This window comes from Haemorhous mexicanus, chromosome 9, assembly GCF_027477595.1.
Source record: "Haemorhous mexicanus isolate bHaeMex1 chromosome 9, bHaeMex1.pri, whole genome shotgun sequence".
Lineage (NCBI taxonomy): Eukaryota > Metazoa > Chordata > Aves > Passeriformes > Fringillidae > Haemorhous > Haemorhous mexicanus.
Genome location: NC_082349.1, coordinates 1,253,841 through 1,271,816, shown reverse-complemented (window position 1 = coordinate 1,271,816; position 17,976 = coordinate 1,253,841). Strand labels below are relative to the sequence as shown.

The window sequence follows — 17,976 nt, the reverse complement described above, 5'->3', positions numbered from 1 at the left end:
GTTTGCTCTGGCACACCCAGACAGTCCCAGCATCCTGGGATGGATGGGATGGGATGGGATAATGGGATGGGATGGATGGGGTGGGATGGGATGGGATGGGATGGGATGGGATGGGATGGGATGGGATGGGATGGGATGGGATGGGATGGGATGGGATGAATGGAATGGGATGGGATGGGATGGGATGGGATGGGGTGGGATGGGATGGGGTGGGATGGGATGGGATGGGATGGGGTGGGATGGGGCGGGATGGGATGGGGATGGGTGGGATGGGATGAATGGGATGGGATGGGATGCTGGCTCCCATGGGACATCCCAAGGATGGAATGGGAGGCTGGATCCCATGGGACATCCCAGAGCAGGGATGGGATGCTGGCTCCCACAGGGCATCCCAGGGATGGAATCCTGGATCCCATGGGACATCTCAAGGATGGGATGGGATGCTGGCTTCTCACAGGACATTCCAGGGATGGGATGGTGGCTCCCAGGGGACATCCCAGGGATGGGATGCTGGATCCTGTGGGACACCCAAAGGGTGGGATGCTGGATCCTGTGGGACACCCCAGGGATGGGATGCTGGATCCTGTGGGACATCCAAGGGGTGGGATGCTGGATCCTGTGGGATACCCAAGGGGTGGGATGCTGGCTCCCAGGGAGGGGATGGTGGCTCCCAGGGGACACCCCAGGGATGGGATGCTGGATCCTGTGGGACATCCCAGGGATGGGATGGTGGCTCCCAGGGGACATGCCAGCCTGGGATGGGCGTGGAGCAGCTCTCACTTCTCTGGGCAGCTCCGGGAGGAAGTTCTCGTCCACGGCCAGGGTGCGCAGGTTGTGCAGGTACCCGATGGTGGAGGGCAGCGACTCCAGCTCGTTGCAGCTGCAGTCAAATTCCTCCAGCAGGGACAGGCTGGAATGGCAAACCCCTCGTTAGTGCCCTGCAGGGACTGCATCACCAAATTAACAACCCCAAACCTCTGGGGCTTCACCAGCTCCAGGCTCCACCAGCCCGGAGAGGGAACACCCAGGGCAGATCTGCTGGGCTGCCCTGGATCCCTGGAAGTGTCCCAGGCTGGAGCAGCCTGTGGCAGTGGAAGGTGTTCCTGGTGGCACTGGATGGGCTTTGAGGTCCATCCCAACCCAAATCATTCCATCATTTCCCTGGCAGGAGTCTATAACAACGGGATTTTTGGAACCCACTTTAAGGCCGCTTGGTTTGCCCATGCTCCCATTCAGGTCTTCTGGGATATTGAGGATATTGAAGAATCCCAAGGACTTCAGACAGAGATCAGGGCAACCAAGGCCATGGAACCAAGAATTTCATGTTTGTTAACTCAAGGAACAGGTTTAAGGGTTGAAGGTCTGGGATCTGGGCCCCCAGACAGCACTGCTGGGGAGGGGGAATACATTCCAGTGGGAATATATGGATGTACTGCACATCACAGAGTGAGATATACAAATATACACATTCAATATAAATTTACATTAAAATATCCTGAAGAAATATTTCCTAATTTCCTTCTAAAACGAGAGTGCAAATTAGAATCCTTCCAGTGAAGGTGGTGTGAGCACCACAAGTGCCACACCCAGCTCTTCTCCCCCTTTGCTCCTCCTCTCCACCTCTTACCCTCAAGTACTTTAATCAGAATAAAGTTAAATAACAGCCAATTATTTCTCCCTAAAATCTCCCATCTCCCTGCCCACTGCCTTGTTAGAGGATTCTCTGCTTTCTTCCCAAATATTTTGGAGGATCTGTTAGGAAGTTTAGCTCTGACCACGCCCTCCACAGACCTTGTTCTGAAGGATTCACAGGAGCCTCAGCTGCAGGGTTGGGTCTTCCCTCTGTATCTAATTCACCTTAATTTCAGTTTCTTAATTAAAGAAAGAGATCTTTCAGCCTTCAGCATTGATGCCAAATGAAAGCAGAGATTGCTGTTCCTCCCAGGGATCCTCAGAACTTCCCTGTGATTGCTTCCCTGGGAAGCCTTGGACACTTCCAGGGATGGAGCAGCCACAGCTCCAGCTGTGCCCTCCTCATACTCCTCCTCCTCCTCACTGACCTCAGCCCTTCCAGCTCCATTCCCTCTGGTTCTTCCACTCCAGATCCTGCTAAAACCTGGGAATACAGATCTACTCTGGCACAGACTGGACCCAAACACTGCCCCAGGCCCAGCTGGGGGTCCTGAATTCCCCCTGGCCCCTTCCTACCCCCCGGATCCCACAGGGAACATCTCCAGCCTTTGGCTGCCCCAGGGAATGAAGGGAATCCCAGGTTTTGTGGGGGATGTTTGGTTAAGCCAGGTCTAGTGTGGGCTCTGAGAGCCACCACGGGCTGGTGCTTGGAAGAGAAACCCCAGAAATGAGGGTGGAACTGCCCAGCAGAGCATGGAGCCATCCCAGAGGGAATGCTCCCTCCTCCACACTGCCCATCCCTGGGTGACAGGGACAGCCTCTGGGGGGCTCCACCCCTGGAATTTCGGAGAAAGAGACCTGGCAGGAGTCCATCCAAAGGGATGAGTCAGAGAGCTGAGCTCCCTGTGATGTGGGACACTCTGCCCTTGTTAGAGGAGAGGGAATTTTTCCCTGGAAAAGCACAGCCAGGGGCTGCAGCACAAGGTGGAGACCCCAGGTGATCCCAGCTGCTCTGCAATTCCACTTTGGAGCCGTGGCTGTGCCTTTGGAAATGTAAATAAAGCTCCCTGACAAACGCTGCAGAGATGCTGGGTTAAAAAAGGGCATTTCCCTTCAGCAATGAACAAAAAAGGTTTCAAAGGTTTCAGATCCCAACTCCCAGGATTGCTGAAGATGGATTTAAACCCATCTTTTTGCAGCATCCAGGAGACTTTGGAGCCTTCTGAGCTTTCACTTGGATGAGAATTTGCTGCTGCACAGAGGTTTGGGGAGCAAAGATTTGCCCTTCAGTGTTTCCCATCACCAGCCTTTAATGCTCCCCATGAAAATCCCAAAACACTCCCAGGATGAGCCAGCCCGGGCTTCCAGTGGCTGCAGCTGGAACAGGTCACAGATATGGATTATTTTTCCCAAAGGGCATCACAACAAGATAAATTTCTCTTGAAACAGGCCAGGGCCAGGGCTTGGAGCAGCCTGGGAGGGTGGGAGGTGTCCCTGCCCTGGCAGGGGGTGGGATGGGACAATTCTGGAGGATTTTGGAAGCCACCAAGCCTGCAGCCCCTCAGCAGAAGGAGGCAGAGCCATGTGAGACCCCACACCAGAGAGCTTCCCTTGATCCCAGCCCCTGGAATCCTCCTGACTTTCCCACAGAGGTTTCTGCCATATTTTAGGAGCTCTCCATCCCTGTGAGGCCACAGCCAGATCCTTGTGAGCTCCAAGCCCTGGCTGTTGCCATGGCAACAGATGGATTTTCCCCCCTCCCCCCCCCCCCCAAATTCTTCTGCTTTCACTTCTCTGCTCATCCAAATCGATTCACGCCCAAACCTTTGGTTTTGCTCTTGGAAAATTGAATATATTTTACCTTCTTCCCCCTTGCACTGAAAAATCCCCAGGACTAAAAGTGATGCTCCAAATTTAAATGTCACAACCTGGGAGTTGGAAATTATTTCATAATTCAAAGTAGATTTGTGTTATTTTCTATTTGAAAGGCCACACTCCTTGAGCAGGAGGGAAAAGGTATTTTAATTAAAAAGGATGAAACTTGGACTCACTTTCCAATGGCATTGGGCAGGATGGTGAGCTGGTTGTCATCCACTTTCAGGGTTGTCAGTCTCTTCAACAATCCTGCAGGAAGAAATGATGGATAAAGAGCTCCCATGGAGAACTCCTGGAATCCCACAAGCAATGGTTTGCAGCCCTGAACAGCTCTGCTCTGGATTTTAGGGAGTATCATTCCAAAGGGGTTTGTTCCTGCTAAATGCCCTCTAAAACCAACCTGGGCAGAAAACCATGGAACAGAAATCCTGGGATTGATGGGGAGATGTAGAAAAACAAGATGGAAAACGGGAGGAGAAGACACCCAGTAAGAGTGTTACTAATTAGAAGCATCAATTAGCAATCCCCATTGGGATCTGAGTAAATTGATTTAAAATTGAGGAATTTTGCAGTTCCGTGTTCAAAGGGAAAGGGAAAAGGGCTCAGGACTGAAAGGAAATATCCCAGTGGACAGAGGGATGTGATCCTAAATAATCCAGGAATTCCATGCATGTAAAACAGTCAAAATAAAAATTAATAGTTTGAATTATTTCCTTTTTATTTCCTTTTCCCACTGTGAATGAGCAGCAATCCCCTCATCGCTCTCAGACTGATTTTTACATTTAAATGAAATTAATTCTGTCCTCGGCTTCTTTTCCTCAAAGCAGCAAACCAGGTGGACCAATTCCTTCCAACCAGGGAATTCTGCTCCTGACTTTACAAAATGGGACTGTCCAGACACCATTTGCTGCCTCCTGTGGGATTTAATGGCCAGCCTTGCTCCATGATTAGAAAATCCCATGTTTCCAAAAATAAAAATAAAATTAAAAAAAAAAATTAAAATCTGTCAAATGGAGAGGAATGCCAGGTCTTCCCTCACCTATGGAATCTGGCAGCTGCTGCAGCATGTTGGAGGAGAGGAGGAGATCCTCCAGCCCCTCACAGCCCGAGATGTCCAGGTCGACCGTCTCGATCCTGTTTTTGGACACATCCAGGTACACGAGCTGTTTTAACTTCCCTATAGACTTAATAGCACGTGAGACAGAGTTACTTGAGCAGATAGAGCTGTTAATTAGAGCGTTAATTAGAGACAAACACACAAATCCAGCTGATCTGGAGTTATCTCAGCACCCTTGGGATCGCCGCTCTCCCCGCGGCAGGGCCGGCGTGGGCTCAGCCTCAAAGGAACAAAATGAACCCCCCAAGGTAATTAATGAGCTCCAAGTTCATTAAACCTGCTGGGGTTTGGCATTCCTGGGCATGCAGGTGAGGTGCTTCTCCATCTGGACACAGATCCAAGGGATATTCCCAATTCCCACCTTCCACCAGGCAGGTGGAGCTTTTCTGTGTTGAACCATCCCAAAACTTTTATATTAATTAATTAATTAATGACTCTCTGCACCCACCCAAGGAAATGCACAGGCAGGTGTTCCCTGCCAGGCAAACGGGGGAATCACCAAATCACCCAATAATTCCCTAAAATAAATGTCCATACCCCAGGTAGCACTTGCAAGGAATTATTGTCCATCCACAACTCCTTCAGATTCTGGATTTGTTCAAGAACCTCAGGCTGAGGAAAAGAATAAATCATTATGGGCAGCTAAGTAAAGCAATGTGTCTTTGGCTAAATAAAAATCAACATTTTCTTACAAAAATAAAGCTTCCTCCTTCACTTCCCTTTGGTTTTTCATACCCCACCTCAGCCTTCCAGGTGTTCAAGGACAAGGAGAGAACATCCCCTCGGTGTAATTTGACCACTGCTGCTCTTTATCAAAACTTGTAAAATTTAAGAACCTTTTGCAAAAGAAATGAGCCCAAAGGACACATCCTGGGGAGACTGAACATCTGCAGTTGGCACAGCCAGGAGTCAGAATGCACAGGAGAGAACGGGCACTGATAAAACCTGGAACTGCAGAATCAAACTTTCATCTGCTTTATTCTTTTCAGGGTATCAGTGAGAGGAGCTAAAAAAGGCAATTCCCCAAACCACTCCTCACTCCTTACAGCTGAGAAATCCCAGAATTACAAATCCAGGCCACAAACATTCCCAAGTTTCCCCAGCAGTGTTTTCCTTTCCCATAAAACCCTTTCCTCAGCAAACCAACACCTGGAATTTGCCTTTGCCCTCCCAGGTTGCAGAGATTTTTTTTCAAAGCCTGTCAGAACCCGGTATTAAATGTTCCATGAAATACTCCACGAAGTATTCCACTCCAAATCAGCCTTTGGAAGCAGAACAATTGCCCTGGGGTGATTCCAACACAGGCCAAGAGAGACCTGGAGCTCCCCTGCATGGTCTGGTTTGGAATGCTGCCATTCCCAGAGGAAATCTGATTTCCCACCTGCCCAGGGAAGGGTGGGAGAAGCTCCTGGTGCCTCAGCAGATTAGAACAAAGCTGATGAACAGGAGGACTCACCCCTTGTTTTCCACATCTCCACCTAATGAGCTCCCATTAAAAACTGGTGGTGAGCATTTTAAAGATGATTTATTTTGCCTCTGTTAATTCCATTGAAATTCCGCTGCCCTTGGATGATTAAAACCACTTCTCATTTCCAGGCTGAGCTGATTAATGGGAATTTGATACTATTTGTTCCTGGGCTGATTAATGTTTCTTTATCCCTCTGGAGTGTTCACGGGCTGAGGTCATTATGGATAATCATAATTTCCCCTCTCAGCTTTAATTTGCTTTTCAATCCCTCTCATTAACAGACACCTTTCTGCAAGGCCTGTTCCTGGGCTGGGAGAGCACACTTTGATGGGCAATTCCTTGGACTGGGATTTCCCAGCATGGTGGAATTTCCCATGACTGTGGAGCACCATGGAATATTCCCCCCTATGGCCCACCATGATCCAGACAGGATCTCGTGGGTGGGCTGGTATCAAAGTGCCATTAAAAACTTATTTGTCTGTGTTAGAAAGGCTTTGGCTTGGGGCTGTTTGGGGAATGTTCTCATTTTCCACACAGCTTGCTGTGACTGGGATAGAGTGGAATGGGACTAGGAATAGGGCAGAAAAGGAATAGGAAGAGAACAGAAAAGGAATGGGAATAGGAGTAGAATAAAATAGAATAGAATAACTACAGGGATAGAAGAATAGAATAGCAACAGGAATAGAACAGGGATAGGAAGAGGAACAGAAGGGAACCAGCTGGAAGGGTTTTACACTGACCACCCAGTCCAGCTCCCTGACCAACTCAGCCTGACCAAACCTTAAAGGATGTTTTTCAGGGAATTGTCCAAATGTCCCTTTCCAGGAGCCTGTCCCAGGGTCTGACCACCCCCTCCATACAGAAAAGCTTCCTGGGATCCATTCTGAATGGAAAACTCACAGGAATTTTTGAGGAAGTCACATTCTGTTTTATCCTCTTTCCTTTTCCTTCCCTCCCTATTCCCCTCCTGAATTTCTCCCAAAGCCTTGCTGCTGCCTGCAGACTCCTGGACCTCTGGAGCCAAACCTGGCACAGCTGCTGCCTCCAGCCTTGCCCTGCTCCAGGCACAGATCCTCCTCCTCCTCCTCCTCCTCCCCCAGGTTTGACTCCCCAAAATGAACCAGGGAGGTGCCAAACTTTGGGATTTGCTGCTCCTGGAGTGACAGGAGCTGCCTCTTCCCTTCCTTGATGGCAGCCTGGGTGCAGCTGCTCTCCAGGGAGCCAGACTGGCATTCCAGGGGTTCCCTGGACCTGGGAACCCCGATGCCAGCAGGGTGGGTGAGCAGAACAGAACAGAGAATGAACAGAAGCTCATTTTGGCCGTGGCAGCCCCGTGGCTCCATCAGGAAGGGCACAGAGTTCTCCAGCCCCAAGGGAAGGTCCCAGCAGTCCCAGGACACCAGAGAAACACCAGGCTCTCCACACCACCCACTCACTTTTCTCCACTAAAAAGGAAATTTCTATGGAATCCTGAGTCAGAGTTTCAGAATCCATGAAGACAGGACCTTTTAATCCTTTTTTTTCCAGGTGTGAGTTAAACTAGCACCACTTTTCCTGTGACATTCCTGCACATTCCCACTGTGCCTTGGCCTCTTGGCCCATTTGCCTCCTGGCATTTGATTCCAGTTTCTACATTTTGGCTGGAAAATGAGGAAGCTTGGGAATTCTGGCCCGGGCAGGAGGATGGCACCACCTCTCCCCTGATCTATCACTCGTGGGATCACTGGGCTGCCATGGAAATATGTGGAATATTGTCCAGTTCCTTCCAAACACCAGGAACCCAAGCCCCCCCCCAGAAGAGAGGCTCTGAACTGGGGCAGGATTTAATTCCTACCATTAACATTCCAAGCAGCTCTTCTGAAAATTTCTCTGTGTTTATCCAGGCTGAAGATTTTAATTAAAAATTGGAGTCAAATCCTCTCTTTCCTCCTGCATGGAATCAATGAGCAGCCTGGAACAGGGTGGGGGCTGCTCCATAAAACAGATGTAGAGACTTTGCTACAGCTTTGTAGCACCAGGTGACATTTCAGGCTTTGTTTGAGGTGGGATTATCTCAGTTTTAGCTGGAGCTACAGGAACTATTCCCTTGTAGGACTGTAATCCCTGCTCCTGTTCTTCCATGGCTCCCAAGGAACAGCATCTCTCACTTCCTGTGCTGACAACACAGAAAATTCCCCAAATATTTCAGTCTCAGGGAGATTAATTCTGATTTTGGGGATGAGTCAGGGGCAGAAATTCCTTGTGAGGTTCAGAATGGACCTCTGCTGGAATTGCAGAATCCCAGACTGGTTTGGGTCGGAGGGAAAGGAGTCCCTTGCCCAAGGCCATGATCCCACAAAGCCTCTCCAGGAAAAGTTTAAAGCCCCGTGCACAGAGCACCCAAACCCCCCAGGCTCCCCTTAGAAACTGGAGCATTCCTTACCAGCTCAGAGAACTCATTATTGCCCAGGTCCAGCCTCTCCAGCTGAGTCAGCTTGTGCATTGACCTGCAACGGGTGGGCAAAGACTCAAAATGAGATTTTAGCTGGCAAAAGGTCAGGCAGGTCTTGGGGGGATGAGAACAAAGCTGCACTGATACTCTGATGGCAAAAAAAAGGAATGGCACCAGTTTGATGCTGGTGCAAATCCCAGCAATATATTCCATCCCTGAGACATTGACTGAGGTCGTGGAGCACAAAAGCCAGCAACAGTTGTTTTCCTATAAAAATAAATACTGTAAAATCTTGGTAGATTTTTGTGTGTTTCCCAGGGAAAATGCCACATGTTGTATCAGTAAGGGACTGAAATGAAATAGAACAGAAATTGTGGCTCTTTGAGAGGGATTGATGCAGTTGCTGTGGTTTTTTATGAACCAGAAAGTGTTTGGACTCTTGAGCCAGGTCCCCTGCTCTGAGGTTCAGATTTAATCAAGTTCAAAGTTAATCAATCAACTTTTGCCTTTGTTTCCACGAACAAAACTGGAGCAGGGCTTTATCCCAAGGGCAGAATTCCTCCTTAAGCCCTGACAGACCAAAGTGAACCAAACACCACGCTGGGTTGGGGGGCTGCAGGGAAAAAAGAGGATAAAACTAATTAAATCATTTAACATGAACTGCAACAGGCAGGGCAGAGGCCTCCTGAGGTAATCAGATCCTAATCAAAAAATTAGCATAGCCTTAATTGCTGTGATCTAAAATATCAACCATTTCATCTCTGCAATTTGTACCAGAGGTAAAAGTGATTGTTGTTGAAAGGCTGTGGCTGAAAAACAGAGCCCTGCTTCAGCATTTCAACCTGGCTGGGCTGTGTTTTATTGCCAGAAAATGTCACTTTTCCTTTCTTAAAACGGGGAAATAAACCCCAAAAAAAGCAGGAATTAAAGTCCACAGGAACAGGGAATAAACCCCAGAGAAACAGGGAATAAGCTCCATGGAAATAGGGAAATAAATTCCTCAGAAATAGCAAATAAACCCCAAAAAACCAAGAAAATTGACTCCACAGGAACGTGAAAATAAACTCCACAGAGATAGGAAATAAACTCCACAGAAACAGGAAAATAAACTCCACAGAAACAGGAAAATAAACCCCACAGAAACAGGGGAATAAACCCCACAAAACCAGGAAAATAAACGCCACAGAAACAGGGAATATCCTCCACAAAAACAGGAAAATAAATGCCACAGAAATAGGGGAATAAACCCCACAGAAACAGGGGAATAAACCCCACAGAAACAGGGGAATAAACCCCACAAAACCAGGAAAATAAACGCCACAGAAAAAGGAAAATAAACTCCACAGAAACAGGGGAATAAACCCCACAAAACCAGGCAAATAAACTTCACAGAAACAGGAAAATAAACTCCACAGAAACAGGGAATATCCTCCACAGAAACAGGGAAATAAATGCCACAGAAATAGGAAATAAACTGCATAAACCCAGGAAATAAACCCCACAAACCAGGGAAACAAACCCCACTGAAATGGATCCCCATATGTTATTATAAATAATCTTTTAATTATTACACACATGACACATCATCTATATAATATATATCTTAATATTTTCTATTTCTCTATTATGTCTTTTCAATGATTAAATCCTGGAACTCTTCAGAGATTAGATGCACTCAAATTGGTAAAACCTGTGTCTTTCATCCCAAATTCTTTTGGACACAACTTTAACAGCTTTGGGGTTTCTACTGCAAATTCAGCTTCAAATGCAACTTTCAACCATTATTTGTAAATTCAGCTTCAAATGCAACTTTCAACCATTTCTACAGTCAAATAAACAATTCCAGAAACTGAAACTGATGTGGGGCCAGAATAATTTCAGGGAGTTGGGGCCCCATCACAAAACCAAGCTGTGCTGATGTTTCCCAATGGAAAATAAGATTTTCCCATTAGTGCTGCTATTTTTAGCTCTCCTAGAATTATTTATTCTATAGTTATATTTTTAAATAGTTATATTTTTAGATAGCTATATTTTTAAATAGTTATATTTTTAGATAGTTATATTTTTAGATAGTTATATTTTTAAATAGTTATATTTTTAGATAGTTATATTTTTAGATAGTTATATTTTTAAATAGTTATATTTTTAGATAGTTATATTTTTAAAAAGTTATATTTTTATATAGTTATATTTTTCTTATGGACAGCTTGGTTACAGTTTTTAGGTGGGGTCATTCAGAGAGGGGATCAGGAGAGGAGCAGTCATGGGCAATGCTCAGTTAAATATTCAGTGCTTAAAGGATTTTGTGGGATGATGAAAGGGCCAAAGATTTCCCCCAAATCCTTGTGGGGATCCCATTAGGAGCTTTCCTTCCATGAGTGATTCCATTCAGGAGACTCTGGGGCTATGAGGGTGGGATTCCCACGAGGTTCAGAATAAAACTGTTTGTTAAAATTTATTTTTTAAAGGTGGAATGTGCTTTTTAAAAGGCTGCAGAGGCACGGAAATCAAACCCAGGAGGGTGAGGCTGGGGATTCTCCAGGGTTATCCAGGTTCTCCCCTCCCTCCACTCGGGGCCAGCAAGTTTTTCTCTGGAATTCAGCATTCCTAATGAGATGGAAAAGAATCTTTTAGCTCTTCCTCTGGAAAAGAACCCCAGAATCCCATGGAAAAGACCTTAAAGCTCATCTGGCCCATGGAAGGTGTCCCTGTCCATGGAACTGGATGGGATTTCAGCTCCCTCCCAACCCAAACCAGCCTTGAAATTCTGGGATTCTATGAAGAATAATTAAAAGCAATTAATAAAATAAAATTGAAAATAATAAAAATCAAATAAGACAATGAAATAATTTTAAAATAAAAATCAACAATCAATTTTCCAGACAACTTTACCCCCTTTATAAGTAGGAAAAGCCTTTTTTTCCCAGAGCAAAGCAATGGGAAAAGCCTTTTTTCCTGAAGTAAAACAATGGGAAAAGCTTTTTTTTCCAGAGCAAAGCAATGGGAAAAGCCTTTTTTCCTGAAGTAAAACGATGGGAAAAGCCTTTTTTTCCCAGAGCAAAGCAATGGGATGCATTTCCCAGCCTCTTCCCTGAGCAGCAAATGGATCCAGCTTGGAAAATCCTCAAGGGAAACCTTGTAGTAGCAGCTGCTGATGAAAATATTGCCAATATTTTGATAAGGCAGTGAAGCTGGGGGGGTGTGAGCTCCCCAGAGCTGCTATTTGAGGAAAACAGGGCACCAGGAACGCTGCAAATATTTGTAAACCCAAAGTGTGGCAAACACTTCCCATCCTCATCAGGAACCTGGGAGAAAGTGGAGCAGCATCTCAAAAAATAGCAGGAGAAAGTGAAGCTTTTCCCTAAATTTATCCCCCCCTGGACAGATTCTCAGCTGATTTAAATTGTCTCTTCCACTGACTTCAACAGATTTAAAAAAAAAAAAAACCAAAAAACCTGTGATTTTTGCCAAGCAGCTTCCAAAAGTGGGGTTTGGGAAGTGCTGGGGATGAGGGGAATGTGGGTTTGATGGCAGGGATGTTTGTAAGGCACAGGGAAGCTCTGGACCCCGCTGTTATCAGGTTCCTGGGAGTAAAAATCACTTTTATCCAGCAGAATCCTGCCAGAAGGGAGCTGAAGGACTGGGAGAGCTGTAATCTCAGCATGTCACTCTGAAATTTCTGAGTTATTCACTCAGGATTTGAGAGCTGTAATCTCAGCATGCCACTGGAATTTCTGGGTTATTCACTCAGGATTTGGGAGCTGTAATCTCAGCATGTCACTGGAATTTCTGGGTTATTCACTCAGGATTGCAGAGCTGTAATCTCAGCATGCCACTGGAATTTCTGGGTTATTCACTCTGGATTTGGGAGCTGTGATCTCAGCATGTCACTCTGGAATTTCTGGGTTATTCACTCAGGATTGGAGAGCTGTAATCTCAGCATGTCACTCTGGAATTTCTGGGTTATTCACTCAGGATTTGAGAGCTGTAATCTCAGCATGCCACTCTGGAATTTCTGGGTTATTCACTCAGGATTTGAGAGCTGTAATCTCAGCATGTCACTCTGGAATTTCTGGGTTATTCACTCAGGATTTGAGAGCTGTAATCTCAGCATGCCACTGGAATTTCTGGGTTATTCACTCAGGATTTGAGAGCTGTGATCTCAGCATGTCACTGGAATTTCTGGGTTATTCACTCAGGATTTGAGAGCTGTGATCTCAGCATGTCACTGGAATTTCTGGGTTATTCACTCAGGATTTGAGAGCTGTAATCTCAGCATGCCACTCTGGAATTTCTGGGTTATTCACTCAGGATTTGAGAGCTGTAATCTCAGCATGTCACTCTGGAATTTCTGGGTTATTCACTCAGGATTTGAGAGCTGTGATCTCAGCATGTCACTGGAATTTCTGGGTTATTCACTCAGGATTTGAGAGCTGTAATCTCAGCATGTCACTCTGGAATTTCTGGGTTATTCACTCAGGATTTGGGAGCTGTAATCTCAGCATGTCACTGGAATTTCTGGGTTATTCACTCAGGATTTGAGAGCTGTAATCTCAGCATGCCACTCTGGAATTTCTGGGTTATTCACTCAGGATTGGAGAGCTGTAATCACAGCATGTCACTGGAATTTCTGGGTTATTCACTCAGGATTTGAGAGCTGTAATCTCAGCATGCCACTCTGGAATTTCTGGGTTATTCACTCAGGATTAGAGAGCTGTAATCTCAGCATGTCACTCTGGAATTTCTGGGTTATTCATTAATTTCTCCCTCTAGAGCAAATCTTGGCAGCAGAAAGCCCAAAAATTGCAACTCCACGGGGTTAGAAACTTCAAATTTGCAAATTTAACCTCTGCAAAACAGTCTCTTGCTGATAAGAGGAAGAATCTTGTTTAATTCACTTGATTTTGTTTTGGAAAAAAAAAAAAAAAAAAATCTGCTTTTCTCACAGTTTTTATGATGCTGCTTAAAACCCTTAATGTGCTTCACCTCCTTATACACAGTCCCAGCCATTTAAGAAATAACCATGAATAAGAGTTGTAAATAGTCCCAATAAATCTGAATTTCAGCAAGAACAGGAAAACTTCCCCACTCTGCCTTGTTCCCACGAGATATTTTCCTACTTTTTGGGGAGTTGTGGATTCCTGGCGTATTCACTTGGTGGGATTAATTCAAAATAAAACTTTGGCTCTATCACTAAATCTGGGGGGGGGAAGAGAGAGAAAAAAGTGGGAAGGCCTGGGGAAAAAATGGAATGAATGTCAGATAAAAATGTCATTTTTTCACACTGTATTTACAGAAAAAAAATCAAAGTACACTTGGAATGGAAAGGACTGAGAAAATTCCATTTTATGGAAATTAGTAAGAGGAAGTTCTTGTGGGTGAAAAATGTGTTTTCCCCCAAGCTTTTTTTTCCCCAATATCTAATTGGGAAGCCAAACCAGCTGTTTTAAATTATAACTGCACCAAAATCTTGTTTTCACCCCCTCATTCATTACCCAGAAGGAAAATCTTAATTGAGGAAGATCCATCCTGTGTCCATTTCTCCTTCCAATATTTTAATGGAGAATTTTAACCAGGCTGCCCTTGTGTGGTTTTAAATTATGAGAAGAAAATTTGTCCAATTTTCCCTTTATCAAGGAAAATATTGGAGCAATGATAGGAAAATATTATACAAAATAGGAAAATTTAATTTTTATAGAATTGAACACACAGAAATCCTTTTGTAACTTAAATTATGGCAGCTAAAAACCCCAGAAATTCAGCCCAGCCTGAGGGATTTGGAGAAAAAGGCAAAGCAGAAAATTCCTACACTTCATTGCCCACAACAAGGTAAAGCCAAACAAGGACTTTCCTGGGAAAAAAAATCTGAATTTTGACAGCAAAAAGAATGAATAAAACTGGGGGGCTGAAATCAACCCTCTATTTTCACAGGGTTCTGTTTGGGTACAGTCAGAGCCTAAAAACAATCACAAATTAAAACCAGAATTCAAAACATTGCTTTTGATTTTAAGGCTGAAAACAGCAACACCTTAAGGCTGAAAACTGAGCAAGATAAAATGAGTGATTTTAACAAGAGGAAAATCAAGGGAAAAGGAAAATAAACCCACAGCCCATCATCATCATCACCATCATCATCATCTTCTTGTCCATGAAGTCCTCTCATTCCTGACTCCAAGCAGGAGGAGAAGGACAAGGATGAAATAGTTTGGAAGATCGCAAGGAGGGAGCTGGGAAATCTGATTATTGCAGGAATTTCAGCCTGAAAGCCCCGGGGAGCAGAGGAACCCAAACAAAGGAGAGCAGAGGAGGGCAGGGTGCTGAGCAGTCACTCGTGGCCATCGGGGAGGGGATGTCCCATTTCTGGCTGCTTTCAGCCCATTTCCCCAGTTCCCACTTTCCCCAGGGAACACATTCCCTGGCAGTGCACCAAACACTGCAATATCTCCCCTCCATTCTGGTGTTTTTAGGTAAATATCATTATTTTTAGACCTTCCCATTCCCTGGCAGTGCACACAAACACTGCAATATCTCCCCTCCATTCTGGTGTTTTAGATAAATATCATTATTTTTAGACCTTCCCATTCCCTTCACTGTGCAATCCCTGTTTTTCCTATTTTCCCTGTTTACCTGCTCCAGCCTTTCCCATTTCCCAAATGAGCTCTCCCCCTTTTTTCACCCCTAAACTGATTTTTTGGGGTTTGAACATCCTGTTGGACTCCTGAGAGCATTCTAATTTTATTCTGATTTTTTCCTTTTACTCTGGGAGGAATCTGGAATCTTCCCCATGGCACAAACATCCCTTGGGATCAGGTGAGAATTCCCTGACAGGAATTTTAGCCAGAACAGGAAAACCTGCCCCCTCTGCCTTGCTCCCAGTGGATATTTTCCTGCACTGGATCCATGGCTGCCAGGCCCTTCACACCCCTCTCAAACTCTCCCATCCCTCATTCCCACCTGGAGAGCTCCTGATTTATCCCCAAATTCCCACTGGTGCCTTAGGGTGTGACTTTGGACATTTAATCCCAAATTCCCACTGGTGCTTTAGGGTGTGACTGTGCACATTAAATCCCAAATTCCCACTGGTGCTTTAGGGTGTGACTGTGCCCATTAAATCCCAAATTCCCACTGGTGCTTTAGGGTGTGACTGTGCACATTAAATCCCAAATTCCCACTGGTGCCTTAGGGTGTGACTGTGCACATTAAATCCCAAATTCCCACTGGTGCCTTAGGGTGTGACTGTGCACATTAAATCCCAAATTCCCACTGGTGCCTTAGGGTGTGGCTTTGCCCATTAAATCCCAAATTCCCACTGGTGCCTTAGGGTGTGACTGTGCACATTAAATCCCAAATTCCCACTGGTGCTTTAGGGTGTGACTGTGCCCATTAAATCCCAAATTCCCACTGGTGCTTTAGGGTGTGACTGTGCACATTAAATCCCAAATTCCCACTGGTGCCTTAGGGTGTGACTTTGCACATTAAATCCCAAATTCCCACTGGTGCCTTAGGGTGTGACTTTGCACATTAAATCCCAAATTCCCAGTGGTGCTTTAGGGTGTGACTGTGCCCATTAAATCCCAAATTCCCACTGGTGCTTTAGGGTGTGACTGTGCCCATTTAATCCCAAATTCCCACTGGTGCTTTAGGATGTGACTGTGCACATTAAATCCCAAATTCCCACTGGTGCTTTAGGGTGTGACTGTGCCCATTAAATCCCAAATTCCCACTGGTGCCTTAGGGTGTGACTGTGCCCATTAAATCCCAAATTCCCACTGGTGCTTTAGGGTGTGACTGTGCACATTAAATCCCAAATTCCCACTGGTGCCTTAGGGTGTGACTTTGCACATTAAATCCCAAATTCCCACTGGTGCTTTAGGGTGTGGCTTTGCACATTAAATCCCAAATTCCCACTGGTTCCTTAGGGTGTGACTGTGCACATTAAATCCCAAATTCCCACTGGTGCCTTAGGGTGTGACTGTGCCCATTAAATCCCAAATTCCCACTGGTGCCTTAGGGTGTGACTGTGCACATTAAATCCCAGATTCCCACTGGTGCCTTAGGGTGTGACTGTGCCCATTAAATCCCAAATTCCCATTGGTGCCTTAGGGTGTGACTGTGCACATTAAATCCCAAATTCCCACTGTGCTGCCCCCACAATCCTGCCCATTTTCTGGATACTGCAACTTCTCCTTCCCAAGAAGCAAATTAATCCTGAAGTCCAGGAGAAATCCTATTTTATTTTTTCCCCCTACATCGGGACTTGCTCTTTGGAAAGGATCCATTGGATGTCATTTTCCCAGCAGGTCCTGCAGGAAAACAATTCCTGCAGCCAAAACCCCCAGAGCTCTGCAGAGAGGCAGGGCTGTCAGGGAGGCAGTGAGTCAGAGGATGAGAGCAGCAAATCCAGGGAATTTCTCATCCCTCCAGACCCCGCTGAGTCACCGGCCCCAAGGAGCTCCCTGCAACCCTTCCCTCTTCCAGCTGAACTTGGCAACAAATCCCCCAGAACCTTGGGAAGGTTTTCCTCTGCCCAGGGGTGGGAATTGGAAAAGCAAAAGCTTCCACAGACACCAAAAGATTGGATCTACAGCCTTAGAAAAAACTTAGATTAATGCAAAAATACAGACATGAAACATAAAACAGACATAAAACATAACGAAACCATCAACTTATGTTTCTGTAGTTATAAGTAAGAATATGCCTTAAGTGAGAAACTGTATTAAAAAAATAGTGTGGAGTTTATAATAGAAAAGTGCAGTTTTATAAAGATAAGAGTTTAAAAGTGATAAGAGAAACATGTGTGGGCATGTAAGTTAAAAACCCCTGAGACAAAAGTAGCCACAGTACAACAGAAGTAAGTAAAAGTGATAAGTTAGAAAAGTGGAATAAACTCTGTAACAACTGTCTATTAGCTTTAAAAATACATATTATATAAATTATAATATATATATAATATATAATATATTATATACATTATATCATATATTACATATAATATATGGTATGATATATGTTATATATAAAACATATAATATATAATATATAAAATATAATATAATGTATAAATAATATATAAATAATATATAGATATAATATAATATAGATATAATATAATATAGTATAATATAATATAATATAGTATAATATAATATAATATAATATAATATAATATAATATAATATAATATAATATAATATAATATAATATAATATAATATAATATAATATAATATAATATAATATAATATAATATAATATAATATAATATAATATTTTTATATCATATATTATATAATATATATTATAACATATAAATAATATATAGTTATATTATAATAAAAAAATATATTTTATATTATAAATAATCATATATGCTAATATAAAAGTATAAAAATATTGTATTGTATTATATTATATTGTATTATATTATATTATATTATATTGTATTATATTATAT

General features: G+C 44.2%; 1 protein-coding gene across 1 annotated transcript in view; it reads right to left on the bottom strand.

Annotated features, from left to right (window-relative positions):
- Positions 1-17,976, bottom strand: part of LRRC7 (leucine rich repeat containing 7) — a 62,043-nt gene that overhangs the window by 33,401 nt on the left and 10,666 nt on the right. Inside the window, exons 6-10 of the mRNA XM_059853538.1 lie at positions 8,515-8,578; positions 5,162-5,236; positions 4,547-4,691; positions 3,684-3,756; positions 781-910 (exon numbers count right to left, since the gene is read on the bottom strand). Coding sequence (XP_059709521.1) covers positions 781-910; positions 3,684-3,756; positions 4,547-4,691; positions 5,162-5,236; positions 8,515-8,578 — 487 coding nt within the window. The remainder of the gene's footprint in view (positions 1-780; positions 911-3,683; positions 3,757-4,546; positions 4,692-5,161; positions 5,237-8,514; positions 8,579-17,976) is intronic.